Raw genomic sequence first — 18,295 nt, 5'->3', positions numbered from 1 at the left:
CCCTTTGAACTAAAAATTGTCCAAATCTCAAAAAGAAATGTTCAAAAGGTTCACTCTCATTACAGAAATGAAGCAAATGAGATGAGAAAGATCAGACCTGCGTATAGGTAAGAGTTGAGTTGAGAGAGAGAGAGAGAGAGAGAGAGAGAGAGAGAGAAGGCGGTCTCGGGGCAATGCATTTTCGTCTAGTGGGGCACTATCTATTATTCTTCGAGTTTGCCGGTTGTCGACATTGCGCGTATTTTTTCATCTTTCATCCTCGGAGTCTGGAGAAAGTCGGCCGTATGGCTAGGTCAACCTCTTAAGCTCTCAATAAACAGCCGGTCTCTCTTTGGGCTGGCATTTCGAGTATTATTAATCAAGAGGAATGAAATGAATCAACGCCGTAAGGTGCAGAATAATATAGGGAATTGGCAGGAGGTGCAACTGCTAGCACGATTCAAGGCGCAGCTCTTCACAAAACGAGGAGCATTTACTGTGCGGGCTTTGTCGACCTCATGGTGAAGTAAATCATCATCATCATCATCATCATCATCATCATCATCATCATCATCATCATCATCATCATCATCATCATCATCATCATCATCATCATCATCATCAGCCTATATTTATGTGCACTGCAGGACGAAGGCCTCTCCTTGCGATCTTCAATTACCCCTGTCTTGCGGTAGCTGATTCCAACTTGCACCTGCAAATTCATCACCCCACCTAATTTTGTGCCGTCCTCTACTGCGCTTCCCTTCTGTTGGTATCCAATCTGTAACTCTAATGGTCCACCTGTTATCCATTCTACACACTACATGGCCTGCCCAGCTCCATTTTTTTTCTCCTAATGTCAATTAGAATATTGGCTACATCCGCTTGCACTCGCATCCACAGCGCTCTCTCCCTGTCTCTTAACGTTAGGCATAACATATTTCGTTTCATCGCTCTTTGTACGGTCTTTAACTTGTTGTCGAGCTTCTTTGTTAACCTCCAAGTTTCTGCCCCACATGTTAGCATAGCAGAGTTTCCCGAACGACGCAGTAGGCTGGTATGGGCGTTGAAATGCAACGCACTACCACAGTATAGATCAGGAAGATAAAGAAGCAAAGACACACAACACACACAGAAGCCACATTTTCTTGCGTCTGTAACATTCCTTTCTCGCAAATCTGCTAACGAAATGAAAACTTTATGGTAGTTAGCTCTATCCACCTGATTCTTGGACAATACCCCATAGTGAGTATGAGCCATAGCATGAGAGAAGAACAAACAAAAACAAACAGGCAAGATGCACTTCGATCCCATTATGGACGGCGTGCGCGGCACCTTAACCCTCTTGCCCATGACGTCACATTGAGATAATTGGAACTTGCCGTATTTCGCTAGCTAATGTGTCTGCGTGCTGTCGACCCATATGTGTGATCAGACGTCACCTCGTTATAAAGCGTCGCCTGCGAATGTTCCTTTCACCAACGCTTTCATCGTTAGAATGACGAAGTAGTATTGACCGCGACGCCTCTAGTTGTGAAGTGAGTGTGGCCAACACCACTTAGATAGCACAAGGTCTGTTCTCTCCGATCTATATGACGTGATGCTACCTGGTCCGACTGTCTTAGAATCTAATGGGGATGCTCCCGAGTAAGCAGCGGTGATTTCGACGTCACTGCTTTCGTCACGCCAGGCTTGGCAGTTGAAATTTCGGGCCAGGTAGCATGACGTCATGGATCGCAGTGAACGGGCCTTGTGCTATCTGATGTTGATGTGGCGCACGTGTCATGTGACTGCATTTCGTTCAGCAATCAAAGGTGTGCCGTTTTACGCCGTTCAGTTACACGACAGACCGACAGACCATTTACAGTGGGACAGATAGTGAGAGCGTAACTTAGTGCGTCTGCGGCGCAGAAAGTCCTTTTTAAGACTTTTAAGTCCAGCGGCCCATGTGACTGCTTGTGAGCCGGTGACGCAGTGCTCATGTGTGCACGCAACTCTGATCTTCTCTCTCCTTATGCTCATCTTTCTTTCTTTCTTTCTTTCTTTCTTTCTTTCTTTCTTTCTTTCTTTCTTTCTTTCTTTCTTTCTTTCTTTCTTTCTTTTCTTTGCCCGTTGTCGCCATTCTCGGGGTTCATTTCTGATTCACCTCCTTTTCTACACTTCGTCGGATTTCTCGCGGTGGCTCTGTGGATATGACATTCTGCTACAGAGCGCGAGGTCGGGTGTTCGATTCCCGGCTACAGTCGCTGCATTCCGATGGAGGCGGCTTGCAAAAACGCTTGTGTAGCAAGCTTTGGCTGACCGCTGCAGAAACCCAGGTAGTTTTGCGACACAGGCATGAATCCTGAGCCCTCTATTATACGTGGCGTCTCTCGCAGCCGCAGTGTTGCTCTGAGATAATAAATACCATCAGTTGATCGATCTACCTGTATCTCCTTCCCGCCAGATGACGCAAACGGGGAGCATCTTGCTTGTAGCTACATGGCAGACATATAGGACAGGACAAGTCGCACGTTAAGGGGATCGTGAGACTTTCTGCGTGGAGCATTTAGTCACTAGCGGTGCACATTTATTCGGGAGAAAAATGGAACGATGTAATCAGCAGCGGTGCAACCTTTCCGAGCAAAATGAATCTTGTTCTTGCCTACAGTGAGCGACACTGTGTATGCGACCTTCAATTCGCGCCGTCGCAAAAGGGCATAGGCGTGTCTCGACACAGAAGCTTCATGTCTTTATTTTCTTTTTCGAAATACATACCGACAGAGCTTAGCTGGAGACTGCTTGCTGAATCAGAGATAACTGCGCTCTGTTTAGTTACCCAGGACACGCACAGTGATGTACTGAATAGCCAGATGGCTATCGGAACTTAGGGGTGTGTGTCCATTGTACATTCGCGAGGGTTGTGCCTTTATTTTGCCATTGCCGTGCGGTGGAGACTGTATAGTTCTGCTGAAGATTGCGAGTTAGGTGGGCGGCGTGCGGGACCTCAAGGGGACCTTCATTGTTGGCGTTAACTGTACCAGGAGCAGCCATGCGCTCCTTAAACATTGCGGTCACGTCTGACAAGAGTTGCAGTGCGGCTGCATACGTATACTTACATCGACTGCTCCGAAACTAAAAAAAAAAAAAAAAAATAATCATCGCTGCAGAAAGGTGTTCTACACCGGCAGAATAAAGCCAGTTGGTACAAATTCAGTTGACAAATTTCAATCAACGTTCACTCATTGATTTGCTACTTCGAACACGGTGGAGAAAGGCAGTGCTGTTTTTCGAAATATGACGTCCTACTTCCTGTGACTTGCAGAAGTTCTCTCGTAGAATTTCAGCGTCTATCACCTGGGGGTATACGCTATATTAAACACAGAACGAAGAACAATTACGCCGAAGATTTCAGTTGCATATTGAAGACTTTCTTGTATGATATGCGTGTTGTCTGTAGGGACAACGCTCGCGAGTCGTAACAAAATAAAGTGCCCGATCTCTCGAAATGATGACGGCTACGAATTCCCACGCTTTGGTCGCAGCGAGCCTGCGGACCACGGCCACCTCTTTCTGCTAACGAAGTTGGATGGGACGCTCCTTCTATACCGCAACCAAGCCAGGGAAACGGTGCGGGCAGTCCTGTTCCTGTTCTCGTATATATAACGTGACGAGATCGGTGTTACAGGCACGCGCACGTGAACCGGTCCAGTAGGGTCGGCGGGGGTCTTCGGCGCACGTTCGTATGTATACATACACGTATACGCATGACATGTACGGAAGGGCGTCTTTATCCCGCCTACGGGTACTGTTTTCCTGCTTCCTTCATATGCCTCGCGGTATCCGCTACGTTCGCACTTTGAGCCGGCTTCGTCGGCATCCGCTGTTCAAACTTTGCCCGGCGGCACACCGGAGCGAAAGATGCTTCGATGTATCAGGCAGAGTGACAGGAATAGCTGTAATAGCCCCTTCGAGATGCACGCTATATGAGCTGGTTCTGTGCGAAACACGATTGGGTCGACAAAACGCAAAAAAAAAAAAAAAAAAAAAAAAACACCCTTTGCCGTCAGACAGGTATAAGTCGAGTGCTGTTCTACGTGTTGGCAGTAATCGCGGTAGCTTTTCTGAGCGACATTTCGTGAGTATAGCATGTGATTTATCGCACGTACTTTGACAGTTGCTTTTTATTTTTGCTTGCGCGTCGGCAGGAAAATTGTCGTTAGCGTCTGTTTCTATTTTCGCTGAATTCCAACTGGCCACACGACATTTCGCGAATGCATGACCTCCAACGTGACGCAAGGGCATGTTGCAGGGTCTAAGGGTGTGACACATTCAAACATTTTGCTGTTTGAGAAGCTAGCACAAAGATGCATTAGAATATGAAGAATATAAGTCAAGGTATAATCGTGTTTTAACACGATCAGTCGTGAGAGGATTTTCTATTCACATTCAGACAGACGCACTTTTCACACGTAGCTAAATTGCTTTATACGTAGATCATGCTCTTCTATGCAGAGCATGGTGTTTTCTTGTGGCGACTTCTCGTTTTCTGCCCATCCAACTCATTTGGGAACGCTGCATAGTTTGATTATTAGGTACAAATTCGCATGAACTGTAGAACGCTTGTCGTATAAAGTTTCGTAAAATAATATCATCCTGTGTGTATGCGTACTGCTGGACAGCTTTCAAGCTAGTTTCAGATATTGTTTACTTTTTTTGTATTGTGCTGACATGTCTTTGTGATGGCCTTTCGATATCTTTTCGTTTTATTCTCTCTCGTTTTCTTCTTTAAAAGCAGCGTTGGCTTGTCAACAGTGTTGATTACCGGCGCTTAGCCGGCGCTCAATACCCGGCGCTTAGATAACCAATTTTACCGCATGTTTTTAACTAATAAGAACTAGCATTCAACCACGAACCACAACATATATTCGTCACCTCGTCAGGACAGTTGTGAGGGCGCGTCTTCAAGAATGAAACTAAGACACGACATTACATAGCCTGAGAACATCGAAAACTACGACCTTTGAAGCTGCGGTCACAGCTAGCCGCCGCCAGAGCCACCTTTGGCGCGAAATTTCGGTCCGCAAGAAGAGCGTTCATTTATCTTCATTTCGCGCCTTAGCGGCTAAGGCGTGATTTGCATACGATGCGCATACTTCATCGCCGACCAGTGTTTACAAAAAGAACGTCGCAACTGCAATGCTGACTTTATAATGTCGATACATTAGCAAGCAGTTCGCTTTCACGCAAAATTGCACAGTCTGAGCAGAGATCTCGCTCTGCGCAGGAGAGCTCTAAGATGACTCTGGATATGGACTATGCTGATAATACAGGCCGAAGAACTATATATATATATATATATATATATATATATATATATATATATATATATATATATATATATATATATATATATATATACTTTGTCGCCGCCAGATCAGAGGGCCACGCTTGCACTTTTAGTACACATATGAGGAGTACTGTACATATTTCGGAGCACTATCGCTTCGCGTTACACATATAATGGAAACTGCATATAGTATATCTTCCAACCGGCGCTACGTCAGACGACTATAATATTGTTCGGCGGGTGCGCTCTCGCAATCTGGGTCCATCCTAGACTTCTTTTTGTATGCCCCATTCAAAGGACAAAGGGAGCGCTGACAGCTCTTCTTCAGGAGTAATTGCCTGTTCCCTATTTAGTTCCATTCGGAAGAGTTCTACTCCCCGATTGTGCAAGCTCACCTTTACGATGTTGGCACACTGGCTGCACTAGTGCCCGAGCAGTGTGAACTAAGTATACTTCGTGAGTGAGTATACGGCATGGAGGAAGGAAAATATAGGAGGGAGCGTTACGTCACGCAGCCAGCCTTGGCAAGCGAACGCTTCGTGTAGCCATCAGTGGTGGCCCAACACGTGACCTCTTGCGTCGAGATCACGGAGAATCGAGATTTGCCGAGACGTTTGGTTACCGGTACTTTTTATTTGGTGCGTGCTCGGCCGACAGCTGCTCACATGCAGGAAGGAAAAATATTTTTCCTTGCTTTGTTTTTTTCCTTGTTTTTGTTTGTGTTTATCTCAAGAGTTTCAAATGGTTTCGAATGGGTATTGAAAAAAAAAAAAATCAATCGGGAGTACTAAAACCTACCGCGCACTCTGACGTATCCTCCGTGCTCTGACGTTTTCATCACGTGTTGGGCCACCACAGTCGGCGACAATCGCGTTGCGGTATGCTCCCTCGTATATTTTTCCTTCCTCCATGGTATACGGGGTCTTTAGAAAACGGTGTTCAATACAAGATGCGCAGTTACTCTCGCAGTAAGCAATTGCCGGCACTCCCTTTAGTCTTTGGGGGCGCAACGTGTATATTGCATGTTTATCAGGAAAGGAAAGGTGCTTCACTTTCTGTTAGCTAATGCGATTAGCTCAACCTCGCCGTGGAACGACGAAATTTAGAAAAACAATATTTCGCGCCCACTACCTCATCGCACCGGCTTAGGTGGCTTGTGCGAGACAGAGTAACGCGCCTTTTCTTTTTCCGCTAAAAACACACGTTCTGACTAAAGACACGTTACAACGCGTAAACACGACATAAGCGGAATGCTCGACTGCCAATCGCCGCGGTATAACGGCGTCTCTCTCACCTGTGTCTTCTCGTTGCACGGCAAGGGACGATCTCCAGCGGGGTCTCCGTTCCAGCGGCGGCGGCGGCGGCTCGCTGCTTCTGGACACCGCACGATCGCCGCCGCCTAGCTTAGCACTCCTCGCCATCAGCTGGCAGCGCGACAGCGGCGGCGATAGTTGGCGCGTACCGGCGTCCCCACCGTCGCGGCCCCGTCTCATCGGAGGCCGGCGATCGCGCGCTCGTCCCATATTCCGCCGGGACCAGCGTGCGCGCGCAGGGCCTCCTCTTCGGGCAGCTAAATGCCGCCCCGAGGCGGGCACTCGACTTCACCGTTCCGGTCGTCCCGCGCCAGGACGATGATGCGGCGATGGTCACTGCGGCGTCAGGCCAAGCGCTTATCCGTATCCACGAGCGCCAAGCCGTCCACCGGCGCACACTACCCTTCTACGCGCGACGGGCGTCCGGTGCTGCCGCTGCTTTGCTCCCAGGCGCCGCGGTAATCATTTTCTTTTTCTCCCCCGCCGCCGGGCAGTTTCACTGAGCAAGAGAGGGAAAGGACGAGAAAGAAATAAGGGCCGCCCCGCGAGAAGAGAAACTTATTTTTTTTTTCCACCCCGGAGCATCGACGGGTGACTCCTCCGGTTCGTCCGCCGCGTTTCTTCCTGCCGCGAGGAGGAGATCCGTCCCTGCGCGTGTGTCTGTGCGTGTGTGCTGCCGGCGTGAGCGTGCATGTAAATCGCCACACTGGTGGACCGTTGCGTGTGCGACCGAGTCCCCCTGGACCGAGAAAGAAGGAAGCGCGCGCCTGCTTTGCTTCTGGTGGTGGAGATCCAGCAGTGACGTCGCTGTCATCGAAGGAACGTCGTCCTTGGTGCGCGATTCGATTCGAGGGGAGAGACCGTCGCGCTAAGCCGGACGGATAGCACGGTGCTCTCGTTCGGCTGCTGGCCGATAAATGCGCCGGGAAAGTGCTTTCGAGAGTCGGCGATATATACGCTGTTTGAATTGCGAGCGCCGGAGAAAGTGAAGCTGCGTGCATTGCCGGGACGCTGCTGCAATATCAACTATCGGGAGTCTGCCGCCGTGCGCGCGCAACAATGTCCGCTGTGACTGAATATGCAAGTGATCAGCTAGGCAGGACGTGAGGTTTTCTGTGCTGGGCGGTTGTCCCGGACAGTCACGCACTGCTGTCTGCAAAGTACCCGGACTGTGCGCCACACCTATAACATCAAGCGATCAAGTCTGTTGCTACTGTCTAACACATTCTACGACGCCGCTATCGCCAACAAATGATAGACACTAACACTTTGCAGCTGTAGCTTCACGCGCGCATCGCACTGACGTTAAACTAGGTAAAATGAGAACAACTACTCGGTTTGATGAATTTCGGAGAACGAAGGGTATATTAAAAACTGTTTCTGAGATCAACCATAACACAACACTGGTTGCCCAGCAGTCAATTTCTGTTGAGTTCTGTCTGTCATTATTTTATAAATATCTTTAGGGGCAGTAGTCTAGTATTCTATCTGCTGGTTCGTATTATGACTTCACGGAGCAACGGGCTAGCAACCAATTAAACAGGAAGGCGGACGGGGCAGAGCTAACCTGAAGTAATTTCGAGCGTATGCACATTTCGAAACTGCTCAAGCTCAACGCGCGAATGTGCGAAGCGTGGTTCTTGCCGCTCCCAAGTTCATTTCACTTCGGCTAAGCTCGTCCTGTTTTTACGAGCATGGGAGCCTTACTTTGCTCACCGGCCATTTATAGCCAAGATATTGGCCTTTCACGTTAGATACTCCATAAAGAAAGGGTAATATACCGCTACCTGAGGAACCAGAGAGAGAGAGAGAGAGAGCGAAAGAACGCAATTACCGGTCTGTAATCAACCTTGACACACACGCAAAGGTAGTTCGACGATATCAGAAGCAACGCCAACACCGGGCAGGAGACCACTTTCATCACGTTCACAACGCAAGTGTATGGAGTGTCCAGGCGCCATGATGTCGGCTGTTCTCACCACATTACTGCTACGCTCGTAGCATGGTGTAGCTGGTGTAACCGTGAGCCGAGTGCTGACGCCAGCCATCGCTAAGTATTTAATCGGTTTCTTACTGTTGCAGTCATAGCTCCAGGCAGCACGTATTGAAAGCAGTGTTGGTAACTTAGGGAGAAGGTCGCTAAATTTAGTAAGTTTTTATTGACCTTAGCTACAACTTTGTTTTTCGAAGTTTTAGCGACATTTGAGGGACGTAAATAGCAAGTAAATTACGCTGGCAAAATTCCTGAAGGGGCTCTGGCTAAGTGCAATGCCTCGCCCACATTTTACACCACGGAGGATAAATGCGCCTCCATTTATCGCCGTTTCTAAACACATACCGAAGAGCTTATTAATGAACCATCTGGGTGCATCAGAGCTGCTTTTCTAGGCAAAGCACGATGTTGAGATGTGATACCGTTTTAGAAAATCATTACTTGTTTTCCCTTTTCGCATTCCGATCATTGACTCGCCACCGCAGGAGGCAATTTAATGTTATAGAGTGAAAAATAATAAGAAGGACGTTTAGAAAAGATTAGAAAATAAGGAAGAGAAGACACAAATTAATTTTGAGTAACTCATCATCATCATCACTTAAAAGCATTTCGCTAATCCTTTTCTTTTTTCCTTGACCTGTATATGCCCCCAAAGGTTATTAACATTGATTGGAAGGTTTGCTCCTGTCTAGCATGACCAAATGAGCGAGGAAAGAAGTAAGCACTAGCAGGAGGTGGGTGGAGAAGAAGGGGTGATTTCAGCGCTGGATGAACGAGGTGCCTCGAACGATAGCTGCTGCAAAAGGCTACGATTACCAACATGGGTATTGTTGCTTTGGGGCTGTAGTTTAGGCGGAGAAATAACCACCAGAAACTGCAAACCTAAAGGTCACCTGTATTTACACCACATCTAACCGTCCATGAGCAGTCCACCCATTAATACACCCATCCACACATGCTTACGATGGAGTTGTGAAATCTCCCTAACAGGTAGTTGCCCGTTACGCGCCATCGCGGATTGTTTGCGCCGATAATCTCTAACCGCACTGACTGAACTGGAGCGTTACGCTCAGCCCCTCCACCCCATAAAAAAAAAAAAAAAAAAAAAAAAGAAGATTGCCTAACAGTTGCGTTCGGGGATCTTAATGTCGGAAGTCCCGCATGGCCGGGTGTCGGAAGTTAAAGGCGATCGCCCCTTCTTCCAGATTGCGGAAACAAGTATAACCACTTTCCGCCACCCATCTTTTCCCGTCTTCTTCCAAGCATGCGCGATGTCCCTGCTATAGCGTCAGCTATGCGCGACAACTCGCAACGAATGAGAAAACTGTTCTCACTAGCGGCCTAACGCGCATAAGACGGCGCTGCCTATTGAGCGGATGCTAAGCTGGGGTCTGCGCGTCCCACTCACCTCCAGTCTCGTGCTGACGATCACATTCCGATCAGATTGAGAGCGCGCAGCACCGTGCGCACCGCGAGGAAGCAACTTTCTTTCGCGGCGGGAGGCCGAGCGCGGTTTCCTATTCAGCCCGTGTTGGCGCCTGTCTGACCTCTCTCTCGGCTGGACAAGGTGGTTCTTTTGTTGTGCGTCGCTTTCTGTCCTGGAACGGCACCGTGGCGACGACGCTTGTCAAGGAAACGAGATTACACCGCGCTTAGGAACAAAAAGCGCCAGTCCGTGTCCCACCGTTTTCATTCTGTCTTTTCGTACGCTTTCCGCGCGTTACGTTCTTTTTTTTTCTTTTTTGTTCTCTCCACACTATTGCGGTGTCCGGCGCGGTTAGGGCGTGAGCGCAATTGCAGGCTGCGCGGGACGTCGCGCTCGCACGGCCACTGCCGGTGGCAGTTCTGGACCATTGCCGACGACTGTGCAGTGCGAAAGCCCGGTTGCTGGAAGCGCGTCGAGGACGTGCTTTTTCTATTAGGAGTTTCGTTTCGTACTTTTTCTGACCGGCACATGCGTGCATAATCACATTTATACGGCGATAACTGGTGAGGGTATTCCAGCCAACCTTTTGCGGCTGCTGTCAATGGTATGATCATCATGTTTCCTTGGTAGAAGTCGTCCCCACCCAGGATTCTATACCGAGTCGGCAACGTGGAAGCCCAACCCGTCATGCCGTATTCGGAACTGTAACGTTCATAGTAGTCGTTATCGTGCTATGGTCATTGTGTTCGATATCATGCGTGCTCTGCCGTCATCGTGTCGTTGTCGACCGGCCAGCTGTACCGCTGCTTCGGGCAGGACTTACGGCCTCTGTATTTTTCTTCACAACCCTGTCACAAAGACTGCTACTAGACTACTGAATGTCACCGCTTCTGCCCGAAGTCGTCTTGTATTCCGCCAGGCTAGATATCGAGAAGAGGAGAGAAAAGTGCTAACAATAGGCACACATCTGCACACGTGCTTTGCGCCTTGCACACCCGGAGACAAACTAGTGGGACGTTCTAAACTTGTTTTTTTTTTAAGTATTGCTTTATATCGTGAATCCAGCGCGCGATCGCTTCAAATGTTCGTTCTGTGTAGTCTTGCTGTCCATCTTGTGTGCGCGCAGTCTTCACTCTGCCCTCTGTTCATTCTTTTCATCCTGTACTCCTTTTCTTTTCTTGAAATGTAGCAAATCGGACCACCCCGCCTTTTCTATCTTTTTATTGTCTTATCCTAAAGCACTTTAATGCATTAATGCTGACTTCAGGACGTGATGTGCTCAGGTCGGTAAAGCACAGTGTGTTCGACAGCCAGTCAGTGATAGTGCAACAGAAAAGCATGGTTTTATGCCGTATTCGAGGCAAGGTTTGGCTCTCCTTGAATCGAAGTGAAGTGCCCTTACTTCCACAGTGGTTGTTCCACACTTGTCACCGTAGCAGAATGCTCGAATTATAGAGTAGTGAAAAAGTGCGTATGAAATGCATCCCACCGAAGTTTTGGTGCGCTGCGAGGGGGAAAAGATGTGTCGTGAAGGAGAAATGGGACACTGCGAATGAAATGAAGGAAGGATGACTAGAATAAACAGAAATATAGGACATAGAAAGACACGTTTGAACAGTGTTTTAATTCTTAACCTTAAACTTGCCAGAGGTCATGTTTATCAAGTTGGGAAATCGTACCGGCAGACCCACGTACATTTCTACTATTGGAAACGCTAGCTCCTCGAAAACGGAGCACACAGAAAACAGGAATACAAACGCGCGAACAAGTGTGACACACGCGCCTACATTATTATACAAAGGGTATAGATATTTATACAGCGTCAGGACTAACAAGAAAACAGTGAATATATGAAGGTGTGCTCAAAAGGCAGTGGTTGGACATATATAGAACTGTTGACCTAAGCTATCATAATAATATTTAATAAAACTATACAGGGTGAACATTTATAAGTTTTATAGATTTTTTTTAAATCGCCCGTAGCAGATAGCACAATTCTTGTCCTTGAGCTGGATTACTCGAAGAGGCGGACATTACTAGCACGAAAAATCGAAACACATGCTCGTGTAAGGAACAAAAATTCACTAATTAACTTCTCAATTAATATTTCTATAGTACATATTGCATTTTACGAATTGTAGCCGGTGAGCTTGCAAGACGTATCCACTTGAAATGAATTTACAGGATGACACCAGTTTCGATATATTATTTCCCAAAGTGTGCAACAGAATACATGGGCGTTCCAGTTACTTTTGTGCTTTCAATACAAAAAAATATCGTTTTGTTAAAGAAGTAAGTGGAACAACAGTGCATCTTTACGCCAAGTTTGATGGCGCATACCTCCAAACTGGCGTCATTCTGGGATACGCGTATAATGAATACGCCTTGCAAACTCACCGGCTACAATGCGTAAATTGCAATATTTGCCGTAAAGTAATGATTTCCGCAGATAATTATACGATTTTTTGTTAACTAGTTCAATAGGTGTTTCAATTTCTCGTGCAAGTAATGTGTGCCTCTCTGAATAATCCGGGTCAAGGGCTAGAATTATGTTATCAGCAGCAGGCTATTTTTAAGAATTCCATAAACTTAAAAAATGATCACCCTGTAAATATACACACAACCAACACTTGATCATTCCGCCTCCTAAAACTTAACATGTTCCCTCTAAAGTCACATTGAACGTTCACTCACGCATGCTTCCTGTCCGTCGATGATTATGCAGAAAGCTTCCAGAAGCTCTCTCTTAGCTTCACTCTTATATTTATGAGGAGATATTTGCAAGTTGCGGCAAATCAAGCCCTCCCAGCTTTACCCGCCTAGTTTCCTTCTTTTTTTGGCTCCTTAATTTTCGAAGAAATGTTGGACCCAGCAAGAACTGAAATTGTGCAGATTGGCTTATGCTGAGTCTTATAGTTATCATGCATTCATCGCGGAAATTACATGCACGAGTAAGCGAACTGGTTTATGAATTATGGACTCTCAGGTACTTTGTGTGTTTGAGACATCGTCTGGCTCAACTTTGATAAAGTCTATAAGATGTAGAATAACGAACGAACAACATCACATTATAAGCAAAGACACGATATGGGTCGGCAGCTACAAAACCAGGCCTGAAGAACGAAGGAACCACTTTGCCAGCAAGACAGGACAAGTATGTGTGTGTGTGTGCGCGCATATATTCAGAGCCTTACGTGGCTACCTGAAACGCGGAAGTAGTTAACTCAAGAAACTTCGCTTGCTCGCTCTCGCAAATATTGCATCGCTGTGCTATTAGCTTTTGCTTGCGGCGTCCGGGTAAGGTGGATTGGTTGCGAGAAAATTTCTTAATGATAACCTCGAAGGGCCTAAACGGGGACCTGGTTTGTCTAACCTAAGGCAAACCTTCTTCGCCAGTCATGACAGCGATTGTCTTTCCCTGGGGCCTATGTAGCCACCATCCGCATACCGTTGTTCGTTTGTGCGGTTGTGGGCTGACTTGACTCTCCAATTTAATGGAAATACTTGCCGTTGTTTTATGCGAAAATGTCCAACATTTCGTGTCAGTATGAATAACATATTCCTTCTGCTATGGGAAGCATTTGTTTTTTGTTGTTGTTGTTGTTGTAACGGTCTGTTTTTGTGGCGATTTGGGATGTTGCTTTGCATAAACGCGTCAAATAGAATGTTATCTTCATCCCAAGAAATTTTCATCCCAAGTTTCTGTTGTGAACGGGACAAGTATGCGCGAAATGATTTGTGCGGCTGTTTGATAAGTACAGTCAACCACAAAGTATTACGTACCACGAAATCTGAGAAAAAGCTGAATATCTCCGCAGCCTCACAACGAAGCCTGGCATTTGCATTTCGGGCCTCGACTAAAATATGCTACAAGATTGTAGTATGCAGTTTTACTGGCTACTGCTTCATGCTGCTCGGGAATTGAACGTTTTTCTGAGATCTCGTGGTCCGTAAACTTTTGTGGTTGGCTGTACATTTGTTACTATTGCAAAAGCGAACGTACAACTTTCGCTAGCACGCACTGCAGTGCGTTATACTTTGAACGCGCGCAAAAATGGGCAAATTTTTACCACTGGAAGATACAGAATAATGCCGTTTTTGTTTATCTTTCCTACACGAGATTTCTGGTGCTTGTTGTTATTGTTTAGTGTTATTTTTTCTTCACTTGGGTTGCCATGCGGCAGGCATAACTTCAGTATGAAATTAAATATAAGCATGCAGGCCCGTTTTATGCTGACACTGCAACAGTGACTTATAGAATGTTCTGTATAGACAGCTTTATGCCAACATTAACACAAAAGTTTTAGTTTACTCATAGTATTATTGCTTTCGCGTCCTTCTTGGCCTTAATGAGTTCGCGCGTCTTGACACATTTGACGAGTACCTGGTTTTGTTTTTGTTAGCGAGGCCTACACGCTTCCTTTGCACTAACGTGACCGATAGCCCTGCTTGAGAAGTATGTGAGTGTATTGAAACTATGGATCATGTCATCTGGAACTGCTCCAAATTTGGCGAAGAGACGAGCGCTTTCTTCTGCCCTCAGTAAGCTAAGCAGTACTCCAGCACTGGGTTAAACGTCCTCAAAAACTCATGGCGTTAGGATACGATGACAGCATCAGCACTGCAGCATGTTACACTTTGAACGCGCCCGAAAAATGGGAAAATTTCGGCGGCTGAAAGAGACATAATAATAAAGTTTTCTGTTTATCTTTCCTACATGAGATTTCTGGTGCTTGTTGCTATAGTTTAGCTTTTTTTTCTTTTTTTTATTCGCCTGGATTGCCACGCGGCATAACTACAGAAATCGTCCTCACAAATATACCGGCGCTATAGGTAAAACCGTTCAAGAACTCATTGTGACATGGCGGATACTGGTGGCAATGCCAGCAGGTACTCATTCTCACACCTGTTGCTATTGGGTCAAACGACGTCTTCAGAAGCCATGGGTACCAAGATGTTGCCGCCACTCTTTGCTTACACCTTGCATTTCGTGTTTGCTCCTTTCTAGATTTTTGTACAAAAAAGAAGAAACCGCATCACAGCCAGGGAAGAGGCATGCTTTTGTCTCGCCAGTGGCTGCCGACTTCGATGTTTCATGTTTCTTTTACCACAACGGGCGGGGGGAGGGTGCATGCGAAAATTGTACATGCAGTAGTAAGAACAGTGGGGGGAAAAGCTGCATTACGGAAGCTTGACTGGCCCCACTACTATTGGAATGTCCTCCTAAAGTGCCATTTCAAATCTGCTTCCAAAAAGAACCAAGAGTCTGGAGGCGAAGAAACCGCGAAAAATAAAATTAAAAGGCGTTTTCGAACTATACTAGAGAAAATTTCTATGCTTAACATCTGAGGTGTTTGCAGCGCTTGTCACTTTCGTTCTTGATAAGTGGAGAGTTGAAGCTGACAGGACGTTTTCCTGGAAATAACAGGTGAATGCCGGAGACAACTCAGCGTTGAGGGGGCCCCTCTATTTATTCTTTGACACCGCCGACAAACAGTATAAAAGACGCACACCAATCCATTCGCATGCCTTTTGTCATCAAACAGCACAAGGACTGAAACCGGAGCTGGTGCTGGCGGACGTTTTTGAGAGAAGAAAATGTTCAGGTTCCAAGCAAACAAGCTCGTCTAAAAGCACGCATAAAATCGCGGCAGGCTTTAGGAGAAAGGCAGCCAGGCAGTATGAAATGTTGCTTGCACAAAAGTGTGTGTGTGTGTGGGGGGGATAAACTCAATGGTAGCTTGGCTTTCGGAGCTGCTCTTACAGGGTGAAACAAAGGAAAGAGAAACGCAAAGGATTGCACGAAAGGACTAAAGCGAACTGTTTTTAGCCTTTGTCTTTGTCATTCTTGTAGTCCTGTTTTCTTTTGCGCCGCCTTGTTTTGCCGAGCATTCTTACAAGCGAGTAGAGGCTGGCGTTTTTTGGAGCTATGTTTCTCGGCCCTTTGAGTGTAACGCGAGGCTTCCGTATACTCCTCCTACGCGTTCGGAAATACGAGCCGAAGCTCAAGGCGGGCATCCACGTCAGTTGTCATTGAAGCAGCCTGCCACGAAGCCTATACGTGGACGGGCCAGCAGCCGAAATGCCAAGAATGGCTCCAGGCCAGCATGAAAGCTGAATGGCTTCGGAGCTCGGCACGTGTTTTCGTCTCTTCTTTGTAACACGCGGGTGCGCGCAGAGCGACTGAAGAGCTTCGCACAAAGCCATTCTTCCTTTCCATCGACCCTTACGTTACTTTAGTATAGAGTCTTTGAACTCTATAGATGGCGTACGGAGGAATTCCTTGCGGGAGATTGTTTAGCGAGTTGCTGTCTGCCACTGAAAACGTTGCCCGAACAAGATACCTGGGTTTCACCGTATCGCACATTTACTCACTGCAAGCTAGACTGGTTATAAGGGGTGTCCAAGCTGCACCGAGTGGCTTCCGGCTCTCCCGCGCAATGTAAGACGGTGGCATGGTACGAACAAATATACGAGCGTCTGTATAAATGTGGTTTGGCGTCCTCATAATAGAATAATAACATACATGCATCCTCTTTTAAATGCGAAGCATTTCTTTGCCTAGTTGGAGCCAAGGTCGAATACGAGGATGTCCAAGGTCATATAGTTTGTCGCCGATGCGCGCGCACCCCATGCGCCCGCTCGCTGGCCGCTATTGGCTCGGCCCCTCCTTGCTCCACGCGCCCCCTCGCACGCCGCTGCTGGCGTGGCGTCTCCTCTCCTAGCTCCGCTCGCCGGTACGAGTGCGCGCGCCACAAATAGATATGACTCGGTTGCGCTAGGTGCGCTATGTGGCGCGTAGGTCTCTACTTGCAGATACACCAATGCACCATGAACCCTCGAAAGTATCAAGCGGTAGAGGAGCGTAAGAGTGTAAAGGCTCTGCAGAGACTACAAAGGTATGCGATACGTACCGAAGCGGCGAGGCAGGGGGCGGAGCGACGGGGCGATGGGAACGTGCGGCCGTGGAGCGCGAGCAAGAAGAGAAGCGACGCGGGGCCGAAGAACTGCGGCGCGCCAAGCGAGCGGCCGCTGAACACGCCGCCGAGACCAAGCGGCACCGATTGGAGGACCGCCACTTGCGGGACGCAGACGCGCACTTTCAAAAGCACATTGTCGAAGACGAATTTCGTTCGGCGTGTAGCGTCTGCAACCGCCTCTGGTTCCGATAGTACGTCGTCATGGTGTCGCCTGCCCGCGCATGTGGCGGTCCTCGAGTGAGCGTTTCCCCGGGAGGACGTGACTTCGTTCGTGCTTTTCGCCACGTGCAGGGGCGAAATGCTTAGCACTGACTAAAATAACCATCGAGGATGGTTTCCACCGTATAGTTTTTTTTTATCGAGAGCTTTGCAACTCCTAAAAAGGTCGACGGTTGCCTCTCCACAGCTGCAATGGTCACACATGGATAAGCTATAGCCGTGTGAGCTGAATCAAATAATCGCAATCACGAAAAGAATCGCGATTAAAGCGTTGATTGATTAATTAGAAGGTTAAACGATCAATCGCCCAACACTACCAAGGTTGAGGGAAAACGTGAATGTCTGAAGACTAGTGTACCAGCTATAGACGATGCAGCGTATTATAGACACGCTCTGTCTTTTACTCCGCACGTGAACTATTCATTCTCTTGAATTTTCCTCCTTTTAACTCCATACCTTTCTCCCGTGAAGGGTAGTGAACCGACCGTCTGTCTGGCTAACCTCCATGCATTTGCTGTTCTCTGTCTCACTGTGTTAGTACACTATTCGTTGTTCCTTTTCCGAACGCCTTTTAGCGCTAATAACCGTACACTTACGTAGCATTTTCCTTGCATCTTGCACGGGCTGGGTCATCAACTTGGCCTTTAAACGCTCTTCAACGCTATTCTCGCAAGAGTTCTCTTTCCACCATCTTCTGCACAAATGCTGTTCGAGCTAGTTACGCGATCGTTTCGCGTGTGGGTCATCGCGATGCTTTGCTGGCTGCTCCGTGCAATTGTCTGCTCCCCGTATCTCCGGTCGACGAGGTGGGCACGTACTACTTCGACTCCGACGCCCAGCGCCGACGAGGTGAAATGGAAGCGTTAGCCAAGAGGTGACTGCAGCTCGAGGCAGGCTTACGCGTACCGTTCACTTCACGGTGATACTATCGCGTATACATAGATTTGAAAAAAAAAACTCCGCTGTCGGCGATGCAAGGGCCGTGCGTTCCGCCTTAGTTCAGCTGCTTATGGTGTACACGGTACTGGATGAATTAAGAGGAGCTGTGGTCGCGTT

General features: G+C 47.5%; 1 protein-coding gene across 1 annotated transcript in view; it reads right to left on the bottom strand.

The window, feature by feature from the left end:
- LOC125946357 (uncharacterized) overlaps positions 1-7,708 on the bottom strand; it is a 55,711-nt gene extending 48,003 nt beyond the window's left edge. The window contains exon 1 of the mRNA XM_049669176.1: positions 6,603-7,708. Coding sequence (XP_049525133.1) covers positions 6,603-6,831 — 229 coding nt within the window. The 5' untranslated portion in view covers positions 6,832-7,708. The remainder of the gene's footprint in view (positions 1-6,602) is intronic.
- Between the last annotated feature and the right edge of the window lie 10,587 nt (positions 7,709-18,295).

Source organism: Dermacentor silvarum, chromosome 6 (assembly GCF_013339745.2).
Source record: "Dermacentor silvarum isolate Dsil-2018 chromosome 6, BIME_Dsil_1.4, whole genome shotgun sequence".
NCBI lineage: Eukaryota > Metazoa > Arthropoda > Arachnida > Ixodida > Ixodidae > Dermacentor > Dermacentor silvarum.
Note: the sequence above shows the minus strand (reverse complement) of the source record. Positions and strands in the feature narration are given on the sequence as shown.